The following is a 27,843-nucleotide window of genomic DNA, read 5'->3' on the forward strand; positions in this document are numbered from 1 at the left end:
ACATAATGTGTTTATTTACTCATTTAACCACTGTTTCATCCATGGGCTCTCATCATATTACCTCACACAGCTGAATAAACCAATGACATTGGACCTAATACTGACAAATGAACCATAACATTGTCTCCTCAAACCGTAATCTTTCACCCATTGGCTCGCATCATATAACCCCACGCTGCCTACTGACCTGTTCATTCCAACCTTATCTGTGATATCCAACCCCATATCTCCAACTGAGTCACGTGTTCTATCTAATCCTAAGCATTTGGCTCTGAAGTTTGTTTCCTTTCTGCCTATTGGTTTATCAGGGACCTCTAATCATGTTTTACATAGGGACATTAAACTAAAGACACTGCCATTTAAACAGCAGTTAGACATCTCCTGTGTCTCTCCTCTGATCTGTAATTGGCATAATTGCAGGATACATAAAGAATACGCAGCCCCTGCTGGCGAATGGTGACAAACTGATCAGATTTACTGTTACCGCTTATGACTGTGGGAAGAAAAGGGCTGTTGAAGATGCAGAGGTGGAAATACAAATAAAACCCACATGCAAACCAAGCTGGAGAGGTAAAGTGTAAGTGAGGGCATGTGTCACTGTGAGAGTGAGGATTTATATCACTGTGAGTGTGAAGAATTGTATCACTGTGAGTGAGGATTTGTATCACTGTGAGTAAGGATTTGTATCACTGTGAGTGTGAAGAATTGTATAACTGTGAGTGAGGATTTGTATCACTGTGAGTGTGAAGAATTATATCACTGTGAGTGAGGATTTATATCACTGTGAGTGAAGATTTGTAGCACTGTGTGAGTGAGGATTTGTATCACTGTGAGTGAGGATTTGTATCACTGTGAGTGAGGATTTGTATCACTGTGAGTGTGAGGAATTGTATCACTGTGAGTGTGAGGAATTGTATTACTGTGAGTGTGAGGAATTGTATTACTGTGAGCTTATAACACTAAGTGAGGGCTTGTATCAATGTGAGAGTGAGGATTTGTATCACTGTGAGTGTGAGGAATTGTATTACTGTGAGTGTGAGGAATTGTATTACTGTGAGCTTATAACACTAAGTGAGGGCTTGTATCACTGCGAGAGTGAGGATTTGTATCACTGTGAGTGAGGATTTGTATCACTGTGAGTGAGTATTTGTAGCACCGTGAGTGAGGATTTGTAGCACTGTGTGAGTGAGGATTTCTATCACTATGAGTGAGGATTTTTAGCACTGTGTGAGTGAGGATTTGTAGCACTGTGTGAGTGAGGATTTGTAGCACTGTGTGAGTGAGGATTTGTATCACTGTGAGTGAGGATTTGTAGCACTGTGTGAGTGAGGATTTGTAGCAGTGTGAGTGTGTGAGTGAGGATTTGTAGCACTGTGTGAGTGAGGATTTGTAGCACTGTGTGAGTGGGGATTTGTATCACTGTGAGTGAGGATCTGTAGCACTGTGTGAGTGAGGATTTGTATCTCTGTGTGAGTGAGGATTTGTAGCACTGTGAGTGAGGATATGTAGCACTGTGAGAGTGCGGATCTGTAGCACTGTGTGAGTGAGGATTTGTAGCACTGTGTGAGTGAGGATTTGTAGCACTGTGTGAGTGAGGATTTGTAGCACTGTGTGAGTGAGGATTTGTATCACTGTGTGAGTGAGGATTTGTAGCACTGTGAGTGAGGATTTGTAGCACTGTGAGTGAGGATTTGTAGCACTGTGAGTGTGAGGAATTGTATCACTGTGAGCTTATATCACTAAGTGAGGGCTTGTATCAATGTGAGAGTGAGGATTTGTATCACTGTGAGTGTGAGGAATTGTATTACTGTGAGTGTGAGGAATTGTATTACTGTGAGCTTATAACACTAAGTGAGGGCTTGTATCACTGCAAGAGTGAGGATTTGTATCACTGTGAGTGAGGATTTGTATCACTGTGAGTGAGGATTTGTAGCACTGTGTGAGTGAAGATTTGTAGCACCGTGAGTGAGGATTTGTAGCACTGTGTGAATGAGGATTTCTATCACTGTGAGTGAGGATTTGTAGCACTGTGTGAGTGAGGATTTGTAGCACTGTGTGAGTGAGGATTTGTAGCACTGTGTGAGTGAGGATCTGTAGCACTGTGTGAGTGAGGATTTGTAGCACTGTGAGGGATTGTATTACTGTTAGGATTTGTATCACTGTGAGAGATTGTATCACTGTGAGTGTGAGGATTTGTATCACTGTGAGGGATTGTATCACAGTGAGTGTGAGAAATTGTATCACTGTGAGTAATTGTATCACTGTGAGTGTGAGGATTTGTATCACCGTGATGGATTGTATCACTGTGAGTGTGAGGATTTTATTACTGTGATGGATTGTATCACTGTGAGGATTTGTAGCACTGTGTGAGTGAAGATTTGTAGCACTGTGAGAGTGAGGATTTGTAGCACTGTGAGTGAGGATTTGTAGCACTGTGAGAGTGAGGATCTGTAGCACTGTGTGAGTGAGGATTTGTAGCACTGTGAGAGTGAGGATTTGTAGCACTGTGAGAGTGAGGATCTGTAGCACTGTGTGAGTGAGGATTTGTAGCACTGTGTGAGTGAGTATTTGTAGCACTGTGTGAGTGAGTATTTGTAGCACTGTGTGAGTGAGGATCTGTAGCACTGTGTGAGTGAGGATCTGTAGCACTGTGTGAGTGAGGATCTGTAGCACTGTGTGAGTGAGGATTTGTATCACTGTGTGAGGATTTGTAGCACTGTGTGAGTGAGGATATGTAGCACTGTGTGAGTGAGGATCTGTAGCACTGTGTGAGTGAGGATCTGTAGCACTGTGTGAGTGAGGATTTGTAGCACTGTGTGAGTGAGGATTTGTAGCACTGTGTGAGTGAGGATCTGTAGCACTGTGTGAGTGAGGATCTGTAGCACTGTGTGAGTGAGGATTTGTATCACCTGTGTGAATGAGGATTTGTAGCACTGTGTGAGTGAGGATATGTAGCACACTGTGAGTGTGAGGATTTGTAGCACTGTGAGGGATTGTATTACTGTTAGGATTTGTATCACTGTGAGGGATTGTATCACTGTGAGTGTGAGGATTTGTATCACTGTGAGGGATTGTATCACAGTGAGTGTGAGAAATTGTATCACTGTGAGTAATTGTATCACTGTGAGTGTGAGGATTTGTATCACCGTGATGGATTGTATCACTGTGAGTGTGAGGATTTTATTACTGTGATGGATTGTATCACTGTGAGGATTTGTAGCACTGTGTGAGTGAGGATTTGTAGGACTGTGAGAGTGAGGATTTGTAGCACTGTGAGTGAGGATTTGTAGCACTGTGAGAGTGAGGATCTGTAGCACTGTGTGAGTGAGGATTTGTAGCACTGTGAGAGTGAGGATTTGTAGCACTGTGAGAGTGAGGATCTGTAGCACTGTGTGAGTGAGGATTTGTAGCACTGTGTGAGTGAGTATTTGTAGCACTGTGTGAGTGAGGATTTGTAGCACTGTGTGAGTGAGGATCTGTAGCACTGTGTGAGTGAGGATCTGTAGCACTGTGTGAGTGAGGATCTGTAGCACTGTGTGAGTGAGGATTTGTAGCACTGTGTGAGTGAGGATATGTAGCACTGTGTGAGTGAGGATGTGTATCACTGTGAGTGTGAGGATTTGTAGCACTGTGAGGGATTGTATCACTGTGAGCATTTGTATCACTGTGAGGGATTGTATCACTGTGAGTGTGAGGATTTGTATCACTGTGAGGGATTGTATCACAGTGAGTGTGAGGAATTGTATCACTGTGAGTAATTGTATCACTGTGAGTGTGAGGATTTGTATCACCGTGATGGATTGTATCACTGTGAGTGTGAGGATTTTATTACTGTGATGGATTGTATCACTGTGAGGATTTGTAGCACTGTGTGAGTGAGGATTTGTAGCACTGTGAGAGTGAGGATTTGTAGCACTGTGAGAGTGAGGATTTGTAGCACTGTGAGAGTGAGGATCTGTAGCACTGTGTGAGTGAGGATTTGTAGCACTGTGAGAGTGAGGATTTGTAGCACTGTGAGAGTGAGGATTTGTAGCACTGTGTGAGTGAGGATTTGTAGCACTGTGTGAGTGAGTATTTGTAGCACTGTGTGAGTGAGGATTTGTAGCACTGTGTGAGTGAGGATCTGTAGCACTGTGTGAGTGAGGATCTGTAGCACTGTGTGAGTGAGGATCTGTAGCACTGTGTGAATGAGGATTTGTATCACTGTGTGAGGATTTGTAGCACTGTGTGAGTGAGGATGTGTATCACTGTGAGTGTGAGGATTTGTAGCACTGTGAGGGATTGTATCACTGTGAGCATTTGTATCACTGTGTGGATTTGTATCACTGTGTGAGTGAGGATTTGTAGCACTGTGTGAGTGAGGATATGTAGCACTGTGTGAGTGAGGATGTGTATCACTGTGAGTGTGAGGATTTGTAGCACTGTGAGGGATTGTATCACTGTGAGGATTTGTATCACTGTGTGAGTGAAGATTTGTAGCACTGTGAGTGAGGATTTGTAGCACTGTGAGAGTGAGGATCTGTAGCACTCTATGAGTGAGGATTTGTAGCACTGTGTGAGTGAGGATTTGTAGCACTGTGTGAGTGAGGATTTGTAGCACTGTGAGCGTGAGGATCTGTAGCACTGTGTGAGTGAGGATCTGTAGCACTGTGTGAGTGAGGATTTGTAGCACTGTGTGAGTGAGGATTTGTAGCACTGTGAGAGTGAAGATTTGTAGCACTGTGAGAGTGAGGATTTGTAGCACTGTGTGAGTGAGGATTTGAAGCACTGTGTGAGTGAGGATTTGTAGCACTGTTTGAGTGAGGATCTATAGCACTGTGTGAGTGAGGATCTGTAGCACTGTGTGAGTGAGGATTTGTATCACTGTGTGAGTGAGCATTTGTAGCAATGTGTGAGTGAGGATGTGTATCACTGTGAGTGTGAGGATTTGTAGCACTGTGAGGGATTGTATCACTGTGAGGATTTGTATCACTGTGAGGGATTGTATCACTGTGAGTGTGAGGATTTGTATCACTGTGAGGGATTGTATCACAGTGAGTGTGAGGATTTGTATCACTGTGAGGAATTGTATCACTGTGAGTGTGAGGATTTGTATCACTGTGATGGATTGTATCACTGTGAGTGTGAGGATTTTATTACTGTGATGGATTGTATCACTGTGAGAAATTGTATCACTGAGTGTGAGGATTTGTATCACTGTGATGGATAGTATCACTGTGAGTGTGAGGATTTGTATCACTGTGAGTGTGAGGATTTTATTACTGTGATGGATTGTATCACTGTGAGGAATGGTATCACTGTGAGTGTGAGGATTTGTATTACTGTGATGGATTGTATCACTGTGAGTGTGAGGATTTTATTACTGTGATGGATTGTATCACTGTGATGGATTGTATCACTGTGAGTGTGAGGATTTTATTACTGTGATGGATTGTATCACTGTGATGGATTGTATCACTGTGAGTGTGAGGATGTGTATCACTGTGATGGATTGTATCACTGTGAGTGTGAGGATTTGTATCACTGTGATGGATTGTATCACTGTGATGGATTGTATCACTGTGAGTGTGAGGATTTTATTACTGTGATGGATTGTATCACTGTGATGGATTGTATCACTGTGAGTGTGAGGATGTGTATCACTGTGATGGATTGTATCACTGTGAGTGTGAGGATTTGTATCACTGTGATGGATTGTATCACTGTGATGGATTGTATCACTGTGAGTGTGAGGATTTTATTACTGTGATGGATTGTATCACTGTGAGGAATTGTATCACTGTGAATGTGAGGAATTGTATCACTGTGATGGATTGTATCACTGTGAGTGTGAGGATTTTATTACTGTGATGGATTGTATCACTGTGAGTGTGAGGATTTGTATCACTGTGAGGGATTGTATCACTGTGAGGGGTTGTATCACTGTGATGGATTGTATCACTGTGAGTGTGAGGATTTTATTACTGTGATGGATTGTATCACTGTGAGGAATTGTATCACTGTGAGTGTGAGGATTTGTATCACTGTGATGTATTGTATCACTGTGAGTGTGAGGATTTTATTACTGTGATGGATTGTAATCACTGTGAGTGTGAGGATTTGTATCACTGTGAGGGATTGTATCACTGTGAGTGTGAGGATTCGTATTACTGTGAGGGATTGTATCACTGTGAGTGTGAGGATTTTATTACTGTGAGTGCAAGGTCTTGCATCACTGTTAGGCCCTTATATTAAAAACATTGACAAACCAACGAGAAACTGCCTGCTTGGGTTCGCCAGGCTTGCGGTCTGTCGATCTATTTAAAAAAAAAAGGGTTCTGACCCGCAAAGTGCAGACGAGGGGTGATGTGTCTCCCATAGGAAACAGAGGGGCGTCTGAAGAGTTCGTACACAGCACAGACAGTGCACTCACTGAAACAAAAACGGCTACTGTGTAGGAACACTTCTAATAATACCTAACAGACTGAAACCCTATACCTAACCTGCAGGGCTGCCCTTTGTATGCAATTCTGGTTACACTGTGTATTATGGTTACATTGCTTATTCTGGTTACATTGCTTATTCTCATACACTGTGTATTCTGGATACATTGCTTATTCTGGTTACACTGTGTATTCTGGTTACATTGCTTATTCTGGATACATTGCTTATTCTGGTTACACTGTGTGAGTGAAGATTTGTAGCACTGTGAGAGTGAGGATTTGTAGCACTGTGAGTGAGGATTTGTAGCACTGTGAGAGTGAGGATCTGTAGCACTGTGTGAGTGAGGATTTGTAGCACTGTGAGAGTGAGGATTTGTAGCACTGTGAGAGTGAGGATCTGTAGCACTGTGTGAGTGAGGATTTGTAGCACTGTGTGAGTGAGTATTTGTAGCACTGTGTGAGTGAGTATTTGTAGCACTGTGTGAGTGAGGATCTGTAGCACTGTGTGAGTGAGGATCTGTAGCACTGTGTGAGTGAGGATCTGTAGCACTGTGTGAGTGAGGATTTGTATCACTGTGTGAGGATTTGTAGCACTGTGTGAGTGAGGATATGTAGCACTGTGTGAGTGAGGATCTGTAGCACTGTGTGAGTGAGGATCTGTAGCACTGTGTGAGTGAGGATTTGTAGCACTGTGTGAGTGAGGATTTGTAGCACTGTGTGAGTGAGGATCTGTAGCACTGTGTGAGTGAGGATCTGTAGCACTGTGTGAGTGAGGATTTGTATCACCTGTGTGAATGAGGATTTGTAGCACTGTGTGAGTGAGGATATGTAGCACACTGTGAGTGTGAGGATTTGTAGCACTGTGAGGGATTGTATTACTGTTAGGATTTGTATCACTGTGAGGGATTGTATCACTGTGAGTGTGAGGATTTGTATCACTGTGAGGGATTGTATCACAGTGAGTGTGAGAAATTGTATCACTGTGAGTAATTGTATCACTGTGAGTGTGAGGATTTGTATCACCGTGATGGATTGTATCACTGTGAGTGTGAGGATTTTATTACTGTGATGGATTGTATCACTGTGAGGATTTGTAGCACTGTGTGAGTGAGGATTTGTAGGACTGTGAGAGTGAGGATTTGTAGCACTGTGAGTGAGGATTTGTAGCACTGTGAGAGTGAGGATCTGTAGCACTGTGTGAGTGAGGATTTGTAGCACTGTGAGAGTGAGGATTTGTAGCACTGTGAGAGTGAGGATCTGTAGCACTGTGTGAGTGAGGATTTGTAGCACTGTGTGAGTGAGTATTTGTAGCACTGTGTGAGTGAGGATTTGTAGCACTGTGTGAGTGAGGATCTGTAGCACTGTGTGAGTGAGGATCTGTAGCACTGTGTGAGTGAGGATCTGTAGCACTGTGTGAGTGAGGATTTGTAGCACTGTGTGAGTGAGGATATGTAGCACTGTGTGAGTGAGGATGTGTATCACTGTGAGTGTGAGGATTTGTAGCACTGTGAGGGATTGTATCACTGTGAGCATTTGTATCACTGTGAGGGATTGTATCACTGTGAGTGTGAGGATTTGTATCACTGTGAGGGATTGTATCACAGTGAGTGTGAGGAATTGTATCACTGTGAGTAATTGTATCACTGTGAGTGTGAGGATTTGTATCACCGTGATGGATTGTATCACTGTGAGTGTGAGGATTTTATTACTGTGATGGATTGTATCACTGTGAGGATTTGTAGCACTGTGTGAGTGAGGATTTGTAGGACTGTGAGAGTGAGGATTTGTAGCACTGTGAGAGTGAGGATTTGTAGCACTGTGAGAGTGAGGATCTGTAGCACTGTGTGAGTGAGGATTTGTAGCACTGTGAGAGTGAGGATTTGTAGCACTGTGAGAGTGAGGATTTGTAGCACTGTGTGAGTGAGGATTTGTAGCACTGTGTGAGTGAGTATTTGTAGCACTGTGTGAGTGAGGATTTGTAGCACTGTGTGAGTGAGGATCTGTAGCACTGTGTGAGTGAGGATCTGTAGCACTGTGTGAGTGAGGATCTGTAGCACTGTGTGAATGAGGATTTGTATCACTGTGTGAGGATTTGTAGCACTGTGTGAGTGAGGATGTGTATCACTGTGAGTGTGAGGATTTGTAGCACTGTGAGGGATTGTATCACTGTGAGCATTTGTATCACTGTGTGGATTTGTATCACTGTGTGAGTGAGGATTTGTAGCACTGTGTGAGTGAGGATATGTAGCACTGTGTGAGTGAGGATGTGTATCACTGTGAGTGTGAGGATTTGTAGCACTGTGAGGGATTGTATCACTGTGAGGATTTGTATCACTGTGTGGGGGCTACTTATCAAGCCGTCTACTTTTCTGGCTTCGCCGGTCCAATACGTCCGCCTAAGCTCGCCTACCTTCGCCGCCGCGGACCTTGAATACGTTCGCCTAAGTTATCAAATAAAGCTGTCAAAAAGCCGCGGGGCGATGAGCAGCGGACTGTGACAGTTATCACTCATCCGATCTCGCTGCCCTTCGGCTTTTTCCCAGCTTTATTGCTAGCCTGTCACTAAGCACTCACACTAAACTACACTGTTCTACCCCCTATACCGGCGCCCCCGGAGGCCCCCGCAACTAAATAAAGTTACTAACCCCTAAACCGCCGCTCCTAGACCCCGCCGCAAGTCTTATAAATGTATTAACCCCTAAACCGCCGCTCCCGGACACCGCTGCCACCTACATTATACCTAGTAACCCCTATCCTGCCCCCCCTACACCGTCGCCCTCTATTATAAAATTATTAACCCCTATCCTGCTGATCCCGCACCTCTCCGCAACTAAATAAATAGTTTAACCCCTAAACCGCCGCTCCATGAACCCGCCGCAACCTATAATAAATTTATTAACCCCTATCCTGCCCCCCACTACGCCGCCGCCACTGTAATAAAATGATTAACCCCTAAACCTAAGTCTAACCCTAACGCCCCCCTAACTTAAATATTAATTAAATAAATCTAAATAAATTAACTCTTATTAACTAAATGAATCCTATTTAAAACTAAATACTTACCTTTAAAATAAACCCTAATATAGCTACAATATAAATAATAATTATATTCTAGCTATCTTAGGATTTATATTTATTTTACAGGTACCTTTCAATTTATTTTAACCATGTACAATAGCTATTAAATAGTTATTAACTATTTAATAGCTTACCTAGCTAAAATAAAGAGAAATGTACCTGTGAAATAAATCCTAACCTAAGTTACAATTACACCTAACACTACACTATACTTTAATAAATTATTCCTATTTAAAAATAAATACTTACCTGTAAAATAAACCCTAAGATAGCTACAATATAATTAATAATTATATTATAGCTATCTTAGGATTTATATTTATTTTACAGGTAACTTTGTATTTATTTTAGCTAGTTAGAATAGTTATTAAATAGTTATTAACTATTTAATAACTACCTAGCTAAAAGAAATACAAAATTACCTGTAAAATAAATCCTAGCTTAAGTTACAATTAAACCTAATACTACACTATCATTACATTAATTAAATAAATTAACTACAAATAACTACAATGAAATACAATTACATAAACTAACTAAAGTACAAAAAATAAAAAAAGCTAAGTTACAAAAAATAAAAAATTAAGTTACAAACATGTTAAAAATATTACTACAATTTTAAGCTACTTACACCTAATCTAAGCCCCCTAATAAAATAACAAACCCCCCCAAAATAAAAAAAATCCCTACCCTATTCTAAATTACATAAATTTCAAAGCTCTTTTACCTTACCAGCCCTTAAAAGGGCCATTTGTGGGGGCATGCCCCAAAAAGTTCAGCTCTTTTGCCTGTAAAAGAAAAATACAACCCCCCCCCCAACATTAAAACCCACCACCCACATACCCCTAATCTAACCCAAACCCCCCTTACAAAAACCTAACACTAATCCCCTGAAGATCATCCTACCTTGAGTCGTCTTCACTCAGCCGAGCCACCGATGGAACTGAAGAGGACATCCGGAGCGGAAGAAGTTAATCCTCCAAGCGGCGCTGAAGAAATCTTCCATCCGATGAAGTCATCATCCAGGCGGCGCTGAAGAAGTCTTCGATCCGGCCGATGTCATCTTCAAAGAGGCGCTGAAGAGGTCTTCTATCCGGGCGAAGTCATCTTCCAAGCCGGGTCTTCAATCTTCCTTCCGCCGACGCGGAACCACCTTCTTCACCGACGGACTACGACGAATGACGGCTCCTTTAAGGGACGTCATCCAAGATGGCGTCCCCTCAATTCCGATTGGCTGATAGGATTCTATCAGCCAATCGGAATTAAGGTAGGAAAATCTGATTGGCTGATGGAATCAGCCAATCAGATTGAGCTCGCATTCTATTGGCTGTTCCGATCAGCCAATAGAATGCGAGCTCAATCTGATTGGCTGATTGGATCAGCCAATCGGATTGAACTTGAATCTGATTGGCTGATTCCATCAGCCAATCAGATTTTCCTACCTTAATTCCGATTGGCTGATAGAATCCTATCAGCCAATCGGAATTGAGGGGACGCCATCTTGGATGACGTCCCTTAAAGGAGCCGTCATTCGTCGTAGTCCGTCGGTGAAGAAGGTGGTTCCGCGTCGGCGGAAGGAAGATTGAAGACCCGGCTTGGAAGATGACTTCGCCCGGATAGAATACCTCTTCAGCGCCTCTTTGAAGATGACATCGGCCGGATCGAAGACTTCTTCAGCGCCGCCTGGATGATGACTTCATCGGATGGAAGATTTCTTCAGCGCCGCTTGGAGGATTAACTTCTTCCGCTCCGGATGTCCTCTTCAGTTCCATCGGTGGCTCGGCTGAGTGAAGACGACTCAAGGTAGGATGATCTTCAGGGGATTAGTGTTAGGTTTTTGTAAGGGGGGTTTGGGTTAGATTAGGGGTATGTGGGTGGTGGGTTTTAATGTTGGGGGGGGGGTTGTATTTTTCTTTTACAGGCAAAAGAGCTGAACTTTTTGGGGCATGCCCCCACAAATGGCCCTTTTAAGGGCTGGTAAGGTAAAAGAGCTTTGAAATTTATGTAATTTAGAATAGGGTAGGGATTTTTTTTATTTTGGGGGGGTTTGTTATTTTATTAGGGGGCTTAGATTAGGTGTAAGTAGCTTAAAATTGTTGTAATATTTTTAACATGTTTGTAACTTAATTTTTTATTTTTTGTAACTTAGCTTTTTTTATTTTTTGTACTTTAGTTAGTTTATGTAATTGTATTTCATTGTAGTTCTTTGTAGGTAGTTTATTTAGTTAATTTAATGATAGTGTAGTATTAGGTTTAATTGTAACTTAAGTTAGGATTTATTTTACAGGTAATTTTGTATTTCTTTTAGCTAGGTAGTTATTAAATAGTTAATAACTATTTAATAACTATTCTAACTAGCTAAAATAAATACAAAGTTACCTGTAAAATAAATATAAATCCTAAGATAGCTATAATATAATTATTAATTACATTGTAGCTATCTTAGGGTTTATTTTACAGGTAAGTATTTATTTTTAAATAGGAATAATTTATTAAAGTATAGTGTAGTGTTAGGTGTAATTGTAACTTAGGTTAGGATTTATTTCACAGGTACATTTCTCTTTATTTTAGCTAGGTAAGCTATTAAATAGTTAATAACTATTTAATAGCTATTGTACATGGTTAAAATAAATTGAAAGGTACCTGTAAAATAAAAATAAATCCTAAGATAGCTAGAATATAATTATTATTTATATTGTAGCTATATTAGGGTTTATTTTAAAGGTAAGTATTTAGTTTTAAATAGGATTCATTTAGTTAATAAGAGTTAATTTATTTAGATTTAGTTAATTAATATTTAAGTTAGGGGGCGTTAGGGTTAGGGTTAGGTTTAGGGGTTAATCATTTTATTACAGTGGCGGCGGCATAGTGGGGGGCAGGATAGGGGTTAATAAATTTATTATAGGTGGCGACGGTGTAGGGGGGGCAGGATAGGGGTTAATAAATGTATTATAGGTGGCGACGGTGTAGGGGGGGCAGGATAGGGGTTAATAAATGTATTATAGGTGGCGACGGTGTAGGGGGGGCAGGATAGGGGTTAATAAATGTATTATAGGTGGCGACGGTGTAGGGGGGGCAGGATAGGGGTTAATACATTTAATATAGGTTGCGGCGGGTTCAGGGAGCGGCGGGTTAGGGGTTAATACATTTATTATAGTTGCGGTGGGCTCCGGGAGCGGCGGTTTAGGGGTTAATATGTATAGAGTAGCTTGCGGTGGGCTCCGGGAGCGGCGGTTTAGGGGGTAATAACTTTATTTAGTTGCGGAGGTGTAGGGGGGGTCAGATTAGTGGTGTTTAGACTCGGGGTACATGTTAGGGTGTTAGGTGTAGACAGCTCCCATAGGAATCAATGGGATGTCTGTCAGCAGCGAACTTGTACTTTCGCTATGGTCAGACTCCCATTGATTCCTATGGGATCCGCCGCCTCCAGGCTGGCGCTTTGAAAACCAGGTACGCTGGGCCGTAAAACTGCTGATCGTACCTGCTAGTTTTTTGATAGCTAGCAAAAGTAGTGAGAATGTGCCGCACTTGTGTGCGGAACATCTGGAGTGACGTAAGAATCGATCTGTGTCGGACTGAGTCCGGCGGATCGAAGCTGACGTCACAAAATTCTACTTTTGCCGGTCTCGAGCCTTTGATAACTAAGGCGTATCAGCCTCGCCACAAATACGCTGCGGAATACGCAGCGTATTTGAGGTTGACGGCTTGATAACTACCCCCCTGTGAGTGAAGATTTGTAGCACTGTGAGTGAGGATTTGTAGCACTGTGAGAGTGAGGATCTGTAGCACTCTATGAGTGAGGATTTGTAGCACTGTGTGAGTGAGGATTTGTAGCACTGTGTGAGTGAGGATTTGTAGCACTGTGAGCGTGAGGATCTGTAGCACTGTGTGAGTGAGGATCTGTAGCACTGTGTGAGTGAGGATTTGTAGCACTGTGTGAGTGAGGATTTGTAGCACTGTGAGAGTGAAGATTTGTAGCACTGTGAGAGTGAGGATTTGTAGCACTGTGTGAGTGAGGATTTGAAGCACTGTGTGAGTGAGGATTTGTAGCACTGTTTGAGTGAGGATCTATAGCACTGTGTGAGTGAGGATCTGTAGCACTGTGTGAGTGAGGATTTGTATCACTGTGTGAGTGAGCATTTGTAGCAATGTGTGAGTGAGGATGTGTATCACTGTGAGTGTGAGGATTTGTAGCACTGTGAGGGATTGTATCACTGTGAGGATTTGTATCACTGTGAGGGATTGTATCACTGTGAGTGTGAGGATTTGTATCACTGTGAGGGATTGTATCACAGTGAGTGTGAGGATTTGTATCACTGTGAGGAATTGTATCACTGTGAGTGTGAGGATTTGTATCACTGTGATGGATTGTATCACTGTGAGTGTGAGGATTTTATTACTGTGATGGATTGTATCACTGTGAGAAATTGTATCACTGAGTGTGAGGATTTGTATCACTGTGATGGATAGTATCACTGTGAGTGTGAGGATTTGTATCACTGTGAGTGTGAGGATTTTATTACTGTGATGGATTGTATCACTGTGAGGAATGGTATCACTGTGAGTGTGAGGATTTGTATTACTGTGATGGATTGTATCACTGTGAGTGTGAGGATTTTATTACTGTGATGGATTGTATCACTGTGATGGATTGTATCACTGTGAGTGTGAGGATTTTATTACTGTGATGGATTGTATCACTGTGATGGATTGTATCACTGTGAGTGTGAGGATGTGTATCACTGTGATGGATTGTATCACTGTGAGTGTGAGGATTTGTATCACTGTGATGGATTGTATCACTGTGATGGATTGTATCACTGTGAGTGTGAGGATTTTATTACTGTGATGGATTGTATCACTGTGATGGATTGTATCACTGTGAGTGTGAGGATGTGTATCACTGTGATGGATTGTATCACTGTGAGTGTGAGGATTTGTATCACTGTGATGGATTGTATCACTGTGATGGATTGTATCACTGTGAGTGTGAGGATTTTATTACTGTGATGGATTGTATCACTGTGAGGAATTGTATCACTGTGAATGTGAGGAATTGTATCACTGTGATGGATTGTATCACTGTGAGTGTGAGGATTTTATTACTGTGATGGATTGTATCACTGTGAGTGTGAGGATTTGTATCACTGTGAGGGATTGTATCACTGTGAGGGGTTGTATCACTGTGATGGATTGTATCACTGTGAGTGTGAGGATTTTATTACTGTGATGGATTGTATCACTGTGAGGAATTGTATCACTGTGAGTGTGAGGATTTGTATCACTGTGATGTATTGTATCACTGTGAGTGTGAGGATTTTATTACTGTGATGGATTGTAATCACTGTGAGTGTGAGGATTTGTATCACTGTGAGGGATTGTATCACTGTGAGTGTGAGGATTCGTATTACTGTGAGGGATTGTATCACTGTGAGTGTGAGGATTTTATTACTGTGAGTGCAAGGTCTTGCATCACTGTTAGGCCCTTATATTAAAAACATTGACAAACCAACGAGAAACTGCCTGCTTGGGTTCGCCAGGCTTGCGGTCTGTCGATCTATTTAAAAAAAAAAGGGTTCTGACCCGCAAAGTGCAGACGAGGGGTGATGTGTCTCCCATAGGAAACAGAGGGGCGTCTGAAGAGTTCGTACACAGCACAGACAGTGCACTCACTGAAACAAAAACGGCTACTGTGTAGGAACACTTCTAATAATACCTAACAGACTGAAACCCTATACCTAACCTGCAGGGCTGCCCTTTGTATGCAATTCTGGTTACACTGTGTATTATGGTTACATTGCTTATTCTGGTTACATTGCTTATTCTCATACACTGTGTATTCTGGATACATTGCTTATTCTGGTTACACTGTGTATTCTGGTTACATTGCTTATTCTGGATACATTGCTTATTCTGGTTACACTGTGTATTCTGGATACATTGCTTATTCTGGTTACACTGTGTATTCTGGCTACATTGCTTATTCTGGTTACACTGTGTATTATGGTTACATTGCTTATTCTGGTTACACTGTGTATTATGGTTACATTGCTTATTCTGGTAACATTGCTTATTCTCATACACTGTGTATTCTGGCTACATTGCTTATTCTGGTTACACTGTGTATTATGGTTACATTGCTTATTCTGGTTACATTGCTTATTCTCATACACTGTGTATTCTGGATACATTGCTTATTCTGGTTACACTGTGTATTATGGTTACATTGCTTATTCTGGTTACACTGTGTATTCTGGCTACATTGCTTATTCTGGTTGCACTGTGTATTATGGTTACATTGCTTATTCTGGTTACATTGTTTATTCTCATACACTGTGTATTCTGGTTACATTGCTTATTCTCATACACTGTGTATTCTGGTTACATTGCTTATTCTCATACACTGTGTATTCTGGTTACATTGCATATTCTGGTTACATTGCTTATTCTCATACACTGTGTATTCTGGCTACATTGCTTATTCTGGTTACACTGTGTATTCTGGTTACAGTGTGTATTCTGGTTACATTGTGTATTACGGATACATTGCTTATTCTGGTTACATTGCTTATTCTCATATACTGTGTATTCTGGTTACATTGCGTATTGTGGTTACATTGCGTATTCTCATACACTGTGTATTCTGGTTACATTGCTTATTCTGGTTACACTGTGTATTATGGTTACATTGCATATGATGGGTTTTGTTGGACATTGTGTCTCTTCTTTCTTTGACAGGCTGGAACAAGCGCATTGAGTATATACCTGGATCGGGCAGTCTGGCTTTGTTTCCCAGCATTCATTTGGAGACATGTGAAGAGCCTGTTTGGACTATTCAGGCCACCATCGAGATACAGACAAGTCACATTGCCAAGGGCTGCGACCGAGATAACTACTCAGACAAAGCTCTGCGCAAACTTTGTGGTGAGTGTGAGCTTGCACCCCCCTCATAATGCACTGCAACCAGCTCAACTATGGCACACCAAAGTCGCCACCACAGCTACACTACATTACTACCACTAGCTCCTTCAGACTAGACCCCAAACCACTGGCTCCTCAGCACTAGACCCCAAACCACTAGCTCCTTCAGACTAGACCCCAAACCACTGGCTCCTCAGCACTAGACCCCAAACCACTGGCTCCTCCAGACTAGACCCTAAACCACTTGCTCCTCAGCACTAGACCCCAAACCACTAGCTCCTCAGCACTAGACCTTAAGCCACTGGCTCCTCAGCACTAGACCCCAAACCACTGGCTCCTCAGCACTAGACCCTAAACCACTAGCTCCTCAGCACTAGACCCTAAGCCACTGGCTCCTCAGCACTAGACCCTAAACCACTGGCTCCTCAGCACTAGACCCCAAACCACTGGTTCCTGAGCACTAGACCCCAAACCACTGGCTCCTCAGCACTAGACCCTAAACCACTATCTCCTCCAGACTAGACCCTAAACCACTAGCTCCTTCAGACTAGACCCCAAACCACTAGCTCCTTAGCACTAGACCCTAAGCCACTGGCTCCTCAGCACTAGACCCCAAACCACTGGCTCCTCAGCACTAGACCCCAAACCACTGGCTCGTCAGCACTAGACCCTAAGACACTAGCTCCTCGGCACTAGACACTAAACCACTGGTTCCTCAGCACTAGACCCTTAGCAACTTGCTCTTCAGCACTAGAACCTAAACTACTAGCTCCTCCAGACTAGACCCCAAACCACTGGCTCCTCTGCACTAGACCCTAAGCAACTTGCTCTTCAGCACTAGAACCTAAACTACTAGCTCCTCCAGACTAGACCCCAAACCACTGGCTCCTCAGCACTAGACACTAAACCACTAACTCCTCCAGACTAGACCCTAAGCAACTGGCTCTTCAGCACTAGACCCCAAACCACTAGCTCCTCCAGACTAGACCCTAAACCACTAGCTCCTCCAGACTAGATCCTAAGCCACTGACTCCTCAGCACTAGACCCTAAGCCACTAGCTCCTCAGCACTAGACCCTAAGCCACTAGTTCCTTCACACTAGACCCTAAGCCACTAGCTCCTTCACACTAGACCTTAAACCATTAGCTCCTCCACACTAGACCCTAAGCAACTTGCTCTTCAACACTAGACCCTAAACCACTAGCTCCTCCAGACTAGATCCCAAACCACTGGCTCCTCAGCACTAGATCTAAGCAACTTGCTCTTCAGCACTAGACCCTAAACTACTAGCCCCTCCAGACTAGACCCCAAACCACTAGCTCCTCCAGACTAGACCCTAAGCCACTGGCTCTTCAGCACTACACTCTAAACCATTAGCTCCTCAGCACTAGACCCTAAGCCACTAGCTCCTCAGCACAAGACCCTAAGCCACTATAGCTCCTTCACACTAGCCCCTAAGCCACTAGCTCCTTCACACTAGACCCTAAACCACTAGTTCCTCCACACCAGACCCTAAACCACTAGCTCCTCCACACTAGACCCTAAGCAACTTGCTCTTCAGCACTAGACCCCAAACCACTAGCTCCTTCAGACTAGACCCCAAACCACTGGCTCCTCAGCACTAGACCCCAAACCACTAGCTCCTTCAGACTAGACCCCAAACCACTGGCTCCTCAGCACTAGACCCCAAACCACTGGCTCCTCCAGACTAGACCCCAAACCACTTGCTCCTCAGCACTAGACCCCAAACCACTAGCTCCTCAGCACTAGACCTTAAGTCACTGGCTCCTCAGCACAAGACCCCAAACCACTGGCTCCTCAGCACTAGACCCTAAACCACTAGCTCCTCAGCACTAGACCCTAAACCACTAGCTCCTCAGCACTAGACCCTAAGCCACTGGCTCCTCAGTACTAGACCCCAAACCACTGGCTCCTCAGCACTAGACCCTAAACCACTAGCTCCTCAGCACTAGACCCTAAGCCACTGGCTCCTCAGCACTAGACCCTAAACCACTGGCTCCTCAGCACTAGACCCCAAACCACTGGCTCCTCAGCACTAGACCCCAAACCACTGGCTCCTCAGCACTAGACCCTAAACCACTATCTCCTCCAGACTAGACCCTAAACCACTAGCTCCTTCAGACTAGACCCCAAACCACTGGCTCCTCAGCACTAAACCCTAAGCCACTAGCTCCTCCACACTAGACCCTAAACCACTAGCTCCTTCAGACTAGACCCCAAACCACTGGCTCCTCAGCACTAGACCCCAAACCACTAGCTCCTTCAGACTAGACCCCAAACCACTGGCTCCTCAGCACTAGACCCCAAACCACTAGCTCCTCAGCACTAGACCTTAAGCCACTGGCTCCTCAGCACTAGACCCCAAACCACTGGCTCCTCAGCACTAGACCCTAAACCACTAGCTCCTTCAGACTAGACCCCAAACCACTAGCTCCTTAGCACTAGACCCTAAGCCACTGGCTCCTCAGCACTAGACCCCAAACCACTGGCTCCTCAGCACTAGACCCCAAACCACTGGCTCGTCAGCACTAGACCCTAAGACACTAGCTCCTCGGCACTAGACACTAAACCACTGGTTCCTCAGCACTAGACCCTTAGAAACTTGCTCTTCAGCACTAGAACCTAAACTACTAGCTCCTCCAGACTAGACCCCAAACCACTGGCTCCTCTGCACTAGACCCTAAGCAACTTGCTCTTCAGCACTAGAACCTAAACTACTAGCTCCTCCAGACTAGACCCCAAACCACTGGCTCCTCAGCACTAGACACTAAACCACTAACTCCTCCAGACTAGACCCTAAGCAACTGGCTCTTCAGCACTAGACCCCAAACCACTAGCTCCTCCAGACTAGACCCTAAACCACTAGCTCCTCCAGACTAGATCCTAAGCCACTGACTCCTCAGCACTAGACCCTAAGCCACTAGCTCCTCAGCACTAGACCCTAAGCCACTAGCTCCTTCACACTAGACCCTAAGCCACTAGCTCCTTCACACTAGACCTTAAACCATTAGCTCCTCCACACTAGACCCTAAGCAACTTGCTCTTCAACACTAGACCCTAAACCACTAGCTCCTCCAGACTAGATCCCAAACCACTGGCTCCTCAGCACTAGATCTAAGCAACTTGCTCTTCAGCACTAGACCCTAAACTACTAGCCCCTCCAGACTAGACCCCAAACCACTAGCTCCTCCAGACTAGACCCTAAGCCACTGGCTCTTCAGCACTACACTCTAAACCATTAGCTCCTCAGCACTAGACCCTAAGCCACTAGCTCCTCAGCACAAGACCCTAAGCCACTATAGCTCCTTCACACTAGCCCCTAAGCCACTAGCTCCTTCACACTAGACCCTAAACCACTAGTTCCTCCACACCAGACCCTAAACCACTAGCTCCTCCACACTAGACCCTAAGCAACTTGCTCTTCAGCACTAGACACCAAACCACTAGCTCCTTCAGACTAGACCCCAAACCACTGGCTCCTCAGCACTAGACCCCAAACCACTAGCTCCTTCAGACTAGACCCCAAACCACTGGCTCCTCAGCACTAGACCCCAAACCACTGGCTCCTCCAGACTAGACCCCAAACCACTTGCTCCTCAGCACTAGACCCCAAACCACTAGCTCCTCAGTACTAGACCTTAAGTCACTGGCTCCTCAGCACTAGACCCCAAACCACTGGCTCCTCAGCACTAGACCCTAAACCACTAGCTCCTCAGCACTAGACCCTAAGCCACTGGCTCCTCAGTACTAGACCCCAAACCACTGGCTCCTCAGCACTAGACCCTAAACCACTAGCTCCTCAGCACTAGACCCTAAGCCACTGGCTCCTCAGCACTAGACCCTAAACCACTGGCTCCTCAGCACTAGACCCTAAGCAACTTGCTCTTCAACACTAGACCCTAAACCACTAGCTCCTCCAGACTAGACCCTAAACCACTAGCTCCTCCACACTAGACCCTAAGCAACTTGCTCTTCAGCACTAGACCCTAGGCCACTAGCTCCTCCACACTAGACCCTAAGTCACTAGCTCCTCCAGACTAGACCCTAAGCCACTGGCTCCTCAGCACTTAACCCTAAACCACTAGCTCCTCAGCACTAGACCCCAAACCACTGGCTCCTCCAGACTAGACCCCAAACCACTTGCTCCTCAGCACTAGACCCCAAACCACTAGCTCCTCAGTACTAGACCTTAAGTCACTGGCTCCTCAGCACTAGACCCCAAACCACTGGCTCCTCAGCACTAGACCCTAAACCACTAGCTCCTCAGCACTAGACCCTAAGCCACTTGCTCCTCAGTACTAGACCCCAAACCACTGGCTCCTCAGCACTAGACCCTAAACCACTAGCTCCTCAGCACTAGACCCTAAGCCACTGGCTCCTCAGCACTAGACCCTAAACCACTGGCTCCTCAGCACTAGACCCTAAGCAACTTGCTCTTCAACACTAGACCCTAAGCCACTAGCTCCTTCACACTAGACCCTAAACCACTAGCTCCTCCACACTAGACCCTAAGCAACTTGCTCTTCAGCACTAGATCCTAGGCCACTAGCTCCTCCACACTAGACCCTAAGTCACTAGCTCCTCCAGACTAGACCCTAAGCCACTGGCTCCTCAGCACTTAACCCTAAACCACTAGCTCCTCAGCACTAGACCCTAAGCCACTAGCTCCTCCACACTAGACCCTAAACCACAAGCTAATCAGCACTAGACCCTAAGCAACTTGCTCTTCAGCACTAGACCCTAAGCCACAAGCTCCTCCAGACTAGACCCTAAGCCACAGGCTCCTCAGCACTTCACCTTAAACCACTAGCTCCTCAGCACTAGACCCTAGCCACTAGCTCCTCAGTAGTAAACCCTAAGCCACTAGCGCTTCCTTACTAAACCCTAAGCCACTAGATCCTCAGTAGTAAACCCTAAGCCACAAGCTGCTCAGTACAAAACCCTAAGCCACTAGGATGCTCAGTACAAAACCCTAAGCCACTAGATGATCAGTACAAAACCCTAAGCCACTAGCTCCTCATTACTAAACCCCTAAGCCACTAGCTCTTCCTTACTAAACTTTAAGCCACTAGCTCCTCAGTACTAAGCTAGTGGCCACTAGCTCTTCCTTACTAAACCCTAAGCTACTAGCTCGTCTTCACTAAATTCTAAGCCACTAGCTCCTCAGCACTAAACCCTAAGCCACTACTTTCTCCACACTAAATCCTAAGCCACTAGACCCTAAGCCACTAGCTCAAAAACTCTACACTTTGTATTTTTAATTTAATATACATTTTAAGGTAAACAGACCCAGAGCCAATAACAGAGAATGCTGAGAACCTCAGCCTCCATTACCCTCTTGTTTTTCCACAGGCGCTGCCCCAGGGGATGTGGATCTCTTGCCCTCATCCACTCTTGGCTATAACTGGACACACAGGCTGCCTGTGCAGGACACCCAGGACAGCAGCCCTGTGTTTTGGTTCAATGGGTCCCAGGCTGTAGAGGTTCCCCCTGGACGTCTTCCTGCAGGAGCTCATGCTGCTGACCACCTCACTCTCTCTTTCTGGCTCAAACATGCAGGAGGGAGTGGGGGACGGGCAGGGAAGGAAGAGGAGGTCCTACTGTGTAACACAGTGCTTAACGGTGAGAGGGTGAGAGTTCACCAGGGTGAAAGAAAGTGATAGGGCAAGGGGTAACCAGTGGAAAAGAGGGTGAGGGGTCACCAGTTGGCAAAAAGGTGAGAGGAAAATGCATCACCAGTAGCAAGGGTGGTGTCAGCAAGTACATGGTAAAGAGAGGCATCAGTCACACGGTTACACATTACTGTTGGATACAGGGAGCGGGTCCTGCAGGGGTGGTGTCAGCAAGTACATGGTAAAGAGAGGCATCAGTCACATGGTTACACATTACTGCTGTATACAGGGAGCAGGTCCTGCAGGGGTATATATATATATGCCTATAATGGATTGTCACAGGATATATACTATATGTGTGTATGTATGAATAATGAATAAACAGCAAAAGTGAATTTAATAAATGAAAATATCAAAGAAATAAAAAGAAAAACATCCTAAATTGCAATACATAAACAAACATAGGTGCAAATAAACAACATATACAAAAGAAAAAACTGGGCGTCCCCAGTTATAGAGCAGCAAACAAAATGTGGATGTCAGACTGCAAATTCAGAGCCATAAACCAATACCATGGTAGCAGAAACATATGAAATTATTTGAAGCCATGAATATAATGAAAAGAGATGCAAGCAATAAGTTAACAGGCACGATAAAGCAATTCATGCAATTATAGCAGTTCATGCAGATGTAATTGTAGCAGTTCATGCAGATGTAATTGTAGCAGTTCATGCAGATGTAATTATAGCAGTTCATGCAGATGTAATTATAGCAGTTCATGCAAATGTAATTATAGCAGTTCATGCAGATGTAATTATAGCAGTTCATGCAGATGTAATTGTAGCAGTTCATGCAGATGTTATTGTAGCAGTTCATGCAGATGTAATTATAGCAGTTCATGCAGATGTAATTATAGCAGTTCATGCAGATGTAATTGTAGCAGTTCATGCAGATGTAATTGTAGCAGTTCATGCAGATGTAATTGTAGCAGTTCATGCAGATGTAATTGTAGCAGTTCATGCAGATGTAATTGTAGCAGTTCATGCAGATGTAATTGTAGCAGTTCATGCAGATGTAATTGTAGCAGTTCATGCAAATGTAATTGTAGCAGTTCATGCAGATGTAATTGTACCAGTTCATGCAAATGTAATTGTAGCAGTTCATGCAGATGTAATTGTAGCAGTTCATGCAGATGTAATTGTAGCAGTTCATGCAGATGTAATTGTACCAGTTCATGCAAATGTAATTGTAGCAGTTCATGCAGATGTAATTGTAGCAGTTCATGCAGATGTAATTGTACCAGTTCATGCAAATGTAATTGTAGCAGTTCATGCAGATGTAATTGTAGCAGTTCATGCAGATGTAATTATAGCAGTTCATGCAGATGTAATTGTAGCAGTTCATGCAGATGTAATTGTAGCAGTTCATGCAGATGTAATTGTAGCAGTTCATGCAGATGTAATTATAGCAGTTCATGCAGATGTAATTGTAGCAGTTCATGCAGATGTAATTGTACCAGTTCATGCAAATGTAATTGTAGCAGTTCATGCAGATGTAATTGTAGCAGTTCATGCAGATGTAATTATAGCAGTTCATGCAGATGTAATTGTAGCAGTTCATGCAGATGTAATTGTAGCAGTTCATGCAGATGTAATTATAGCAGTTCATGCAAATGTAGCAGCATAGTTTGTAAGCTGACAGTTAAAGAGAATGCGATGTTGTGCCATGCAGTTATATGTGTTTAAGCAATATAATGTTCCATAACGTAATAGTGATGAAAGTTCATGCATAAAGTATTGCTCAAATCTTGTAGATATACTCAATTCTCTCAGTGTGTAACAAGAAATTGTGTAAAGTACACCGGCACTCCTGGACCAGGGTCCGCCAGTGAATGACACTTTCTGTTATTATAACGCTCTATGAGCAATGTCACCCAATCCATTTAGGGTCACAGGTAACTCGATACACACTTATCAAGAAGAGACATCTCAACGTGGCACAAGAAATTGATGATCAAGGAGCAACAGGTAACAAACTTGTCAGCAATTCAAACTCGCATGCTTGCATCGGAATCCATTGGCATCTGACGTCACATCCACAACAGTAGGCAACGTGCATTTCGGGCTCCGCCCTTCAACTTGGCCTGACGAAATACGGAAAGCCTCCTCCTTTTAAGGCATAGACTCTAAATAGGGCGGCTCTCTATTCACACAGGGAACGCATGTTCATTATGGATTTACTTGAAACAGTGTTGACGAGGAACTATTTTCTCTTTGAAGATGCATTTTATTTGCAAACAAAGGGCACGGCTATGGGGGCCAATATGGCCCCTACGTATGCAACTCTATATGTATATGAATTTGAGAAGAATTATCTTTACACCAATGAAAGTTTTAAGAAACGTAAATTTTGGAAGATGTATATTGATGATGTCTTTATGATCAACCTTTTTCAGAGAACTCAATTCTTTTGATCCAAACCTCCAATTTACCATGAATTTTGACTCACACACTCAAAACCTTTTGGACATTACTGTTTCATTGAGAGATGGTTCCTTGTCAACAGATGTGTTTAGGAAAGATACAGATAGGAATAACCTTTTGGTTTTCTCGGGCTTTCATCCTCCACAAACGATTAAGAGCCTTCCTTTCAGCCAACTTCTAAGGGCTAAGAGGATTGTTAACAGTGAGACGCGCTTAAAAGAACAATTTAAACGGGGCGGAGCCAACCGGCAACTGAGATGGACGCATATTATGGAAGCTCTGCATTATAAATGTTAAAAAATGCTTTATTAGCGGCTGAAAATCATAAAAAATGTATGTGGTGGAGTGGATGCTACCTACTGTGGACCTGTATATGCTAGTGAGTGACTGCCGAGTCTCAAGATCCATGCCAAACTAAGTGCTTACATTGAAACAGATCGCAGCACACGGCTATATAACGCCATTACTGATCAGCACACTCAATGTGGATATTGAATGCGATATTCCTATGCATTTGACATATACGACCCATTCCATCCCTTGTCTGCAAGAAAGGTTATAATATATGGCTTAACGAAGATTCAGACTATCAGTAGATGTATAAATATTTCATATGAAGGGAATCACCATGTTGCAGGCTTTGTGGAAAGAGGAACTCACCCAGCTATTGCAGGCACATTTTCTGAGATTGAATTTATTGTTATCAGAAGCCTTTGGGATTGCTCACTTAACAGAGGAGACTGGTAAGCCGTGTGCAGCCATAGCTATTGAAGCGGCGCCTATGGTGATGGTTGCTACCAGCCATGTGGCAGACCTTTATGAGGGCGATACTCCATGTAAACAGCATAACTTGGTGTTACATGTAACAGGCGGTCCACAGTATGCCTATGATAAGGATGATATCGCTCACTATGGTCTACAGTCTAACAGGAGAGAAAGGGATCCGGACTGTGTCTCCATGATACATACAGTGCTAGGGGACAAGGAACTTCCGTTTACAGCCGCTGCTGAGAGCAGGGCTTCATTTATGCAGTCTATAGAAAACGGCATAGCGGTGCCCCAATCAGTTCCTACCCTAAACCAAATCAGCACCCGTAAGGCCTGGGAAAGTCTAATCTTTCATGTGATGTGGATACCATGGCAGTGTGAGGAAAGGTCGTATGCAATTTTGGTCACTAAAAGTGCTTTATTACAACCCCATGCAGTGCCCCACATCGTCACACAAACCCTCAAATGGGACCCTGGTGTTTCTTTTTTGTGGGACACTAATGGATTGCAGCCTGCTTCCTAGCCGGAGACATCTACAGTTATACATCAGATGAGCTGTTATGGACTAGATTTTTACTGGTTACAAGGGTCTCCACCGTAGTGTAGTATGATGTTTTTCTATTCGAATTACTTTATTAATATGTTTAATTTTATGTAGATAGACAGTTAAAACTATATGCAAAAGTTGTCTTATATGTTTATATGGTGACGAGAGTAAAGTTTACACTGAATGTATTGATGATGTATTTCAATATTTATCAATATAAGACATGTGCCCGATTGGAGTTCTCCAAATGTATTATACACTTATATGTCACATTCCATTAGTTTTGTTTCCACAGCATTTTTATAGCCTTGGTGACAGAAATGTAAATTAATCTGAGTGGTGATTTGAAATTGGCTCAGAGCCCTATCACAACCTAGCAACATTTTGTTTAGATTTTAGTAGTACCCTGATAACTTTGATGTTATACATTTATGTTTATTTCACTCATTTAAATGTTGTAAAGAAAGAGAAAAAAACTAAATTTATGCTTACCTGATAAATTACTTTCTTTTACGATATGACGAGTCCACGGATTTCATCCTTACTTGTGGGATATTAACCTCCTACTAACAGGAAGTGGCAAAGAGCACCACAGCAGAGCTGTATATATAGCCCCTCCCTTCCCCTCCACCCTCAGTCATTCGGCCAAAGGTTATAGGAAGAGAAAAGGAAAGGCTAAAAAGGTGCAGAGGTGACTGAAGTTTACAAAAAATAAAATAAATCTGTCTTAAAATAACAGGGTGGGCCGTGGACTCGTCATATCGTAAAAGAAAGTAATTTATCAGGTAAGCATAAATTTAGTTTTCTTTTACAAAGATATGACGAGTCCACGGATTTCATCCTTACTTGTGGGAAACCAATACCAAAGCAATAGGACACGGATGAAAGGGAGGGACAAGACAGAGACCTAAACAGAAGGCACCACTGCTTGAAGAACCTTCCTCCCAAATATAACCTCAGAAGAAGCAAAAGTATAAAATTTGTAAAATTTGTAAAATTTGGAAAAAGTGTGAAGGGACGACCAAGTTGCAGCCTTACAAATCTGATCAACAGAAGCATCGTTTTTAAAAGCCCATGTGGAAGCCACAGGCCTAGTAGAATGAGCCGTAATTCTTTCAGGAGACTGCTGTCCAGCAGTCTCATATGCCAGGCGGATGATACTCCTCAGCCAAAAAGAAAGAGAGAGGTAGCCGTAGCTTTCTGACCCCTACGCTTTCCAGAATAAACAATGAATAATGAAGATGATTGACAGAAATCCTTAGTTGCCTGTAAGTAAAACTTTAAGGCACGGACCACATCCAAGTTATGTAACAGACGCTCCTTCTTAGAAGAAGGATTAGGACACAAAGAAGGAACAACAATTTCCTGATTAATATTCTTATTCGAAACAACCTTAGAAAGGAACCCAGGTTTGGTACGTAACACCACCTTATCAGAATGAAATATGAGATAAGGCAAATCACACTGTAATGCTGAAAGCTCAGAAACTCTTCGAGCAGAAAAAATAGCAACCAAAAACAGAACTTTCCAAGATAATAGTTTAATATCTATGGAATGCATAGGTTCAAACGGAACCCCTTGCAGAACTTGAAGAACTAAATTCAAACTCCAGGGAGGAGTAAAAGGTCTAAATACAGGCTTAATTCTAGATAGAGCCTGACAAAAAGACTGAACATCTGGCACATCTGCCAAATGTTTGTGAAACAGAATTGACAAAGCTGAAATTTGTCCTTTTAAGGAACTTGCTAATAACCCTTCCTCCAATCCTTCTTGGAGAAAAGACAAAATCCTAGGAATCCTAACTTTACTCCATGAGTAACCCTTGGATTCACACCAATAAAGATATTTACGCCATATCTTATGATAGATTTTCCTAGTGACAGGCTTTCTAGCCTGTATCAAAGTATTGATAACTGAATCAGAGAATCCTCGCTTTGATAAAATCAAGCGTTCAATCTCCACGCAGTCAGTTGCAGAGAAATTAGATTTGG

General features: G+C 43.3%; 2 protein-coding genes across 2 annotated transcripts in view; both read left to right on the forward strand.

Annotated features, from left to right (window-relative positions):
• The window catches only part of LOC128640333 (tyrosine-protein phosphatase non-receptor type 6), a 411,611-nt gene that overhangs the window by 91,861 nt on the left and 291,907 nt on the right, over positions 1–27,843 (forward strand). The gene's annotated exons all lie outside the window — the stretch shown is intronic.
• LOC128640590 (calsyntenin-3-like) overlaps positions 1–27,843 on the forward strand; it is a 145,582-nt gene that overhangs the window by 17,638 nt on the left and 100,101 nt on the right. The window contains exons 5-8 of the mRNA XM_053693060.1: positions 421–570; positions 16,239–16,424; positions 21,795–22,064; positions 25,407–25,409. Coding sequence (XP_053549035.1) covers positions 421–570; positions 16,239–16,424; positions 21,795–22,064; positions 25,407–25,409 — 609 coding nt within the window. The remainder of the gene's footprint in view (positions 1–420; positions 571–16,238; positions 16,425–21,794; positions 22,065–25,406; positions 25,410–27,843) is intronic.

This window comes from Bombina bombina, chromosome 9 (assembly GCF_027579735.1).
Source record: "Bombina bombina isolate aBomBom1 chromosome 9, aBomBom1.pri, whole genome shotgun sequence".
Classification (NCBI taxonomy): domain Eukaryota; kingdom Metazoa; phylum Chordata; class Amphibia; order Anura; family Bombinatoridae; genus Bombina; species Bombina bombina.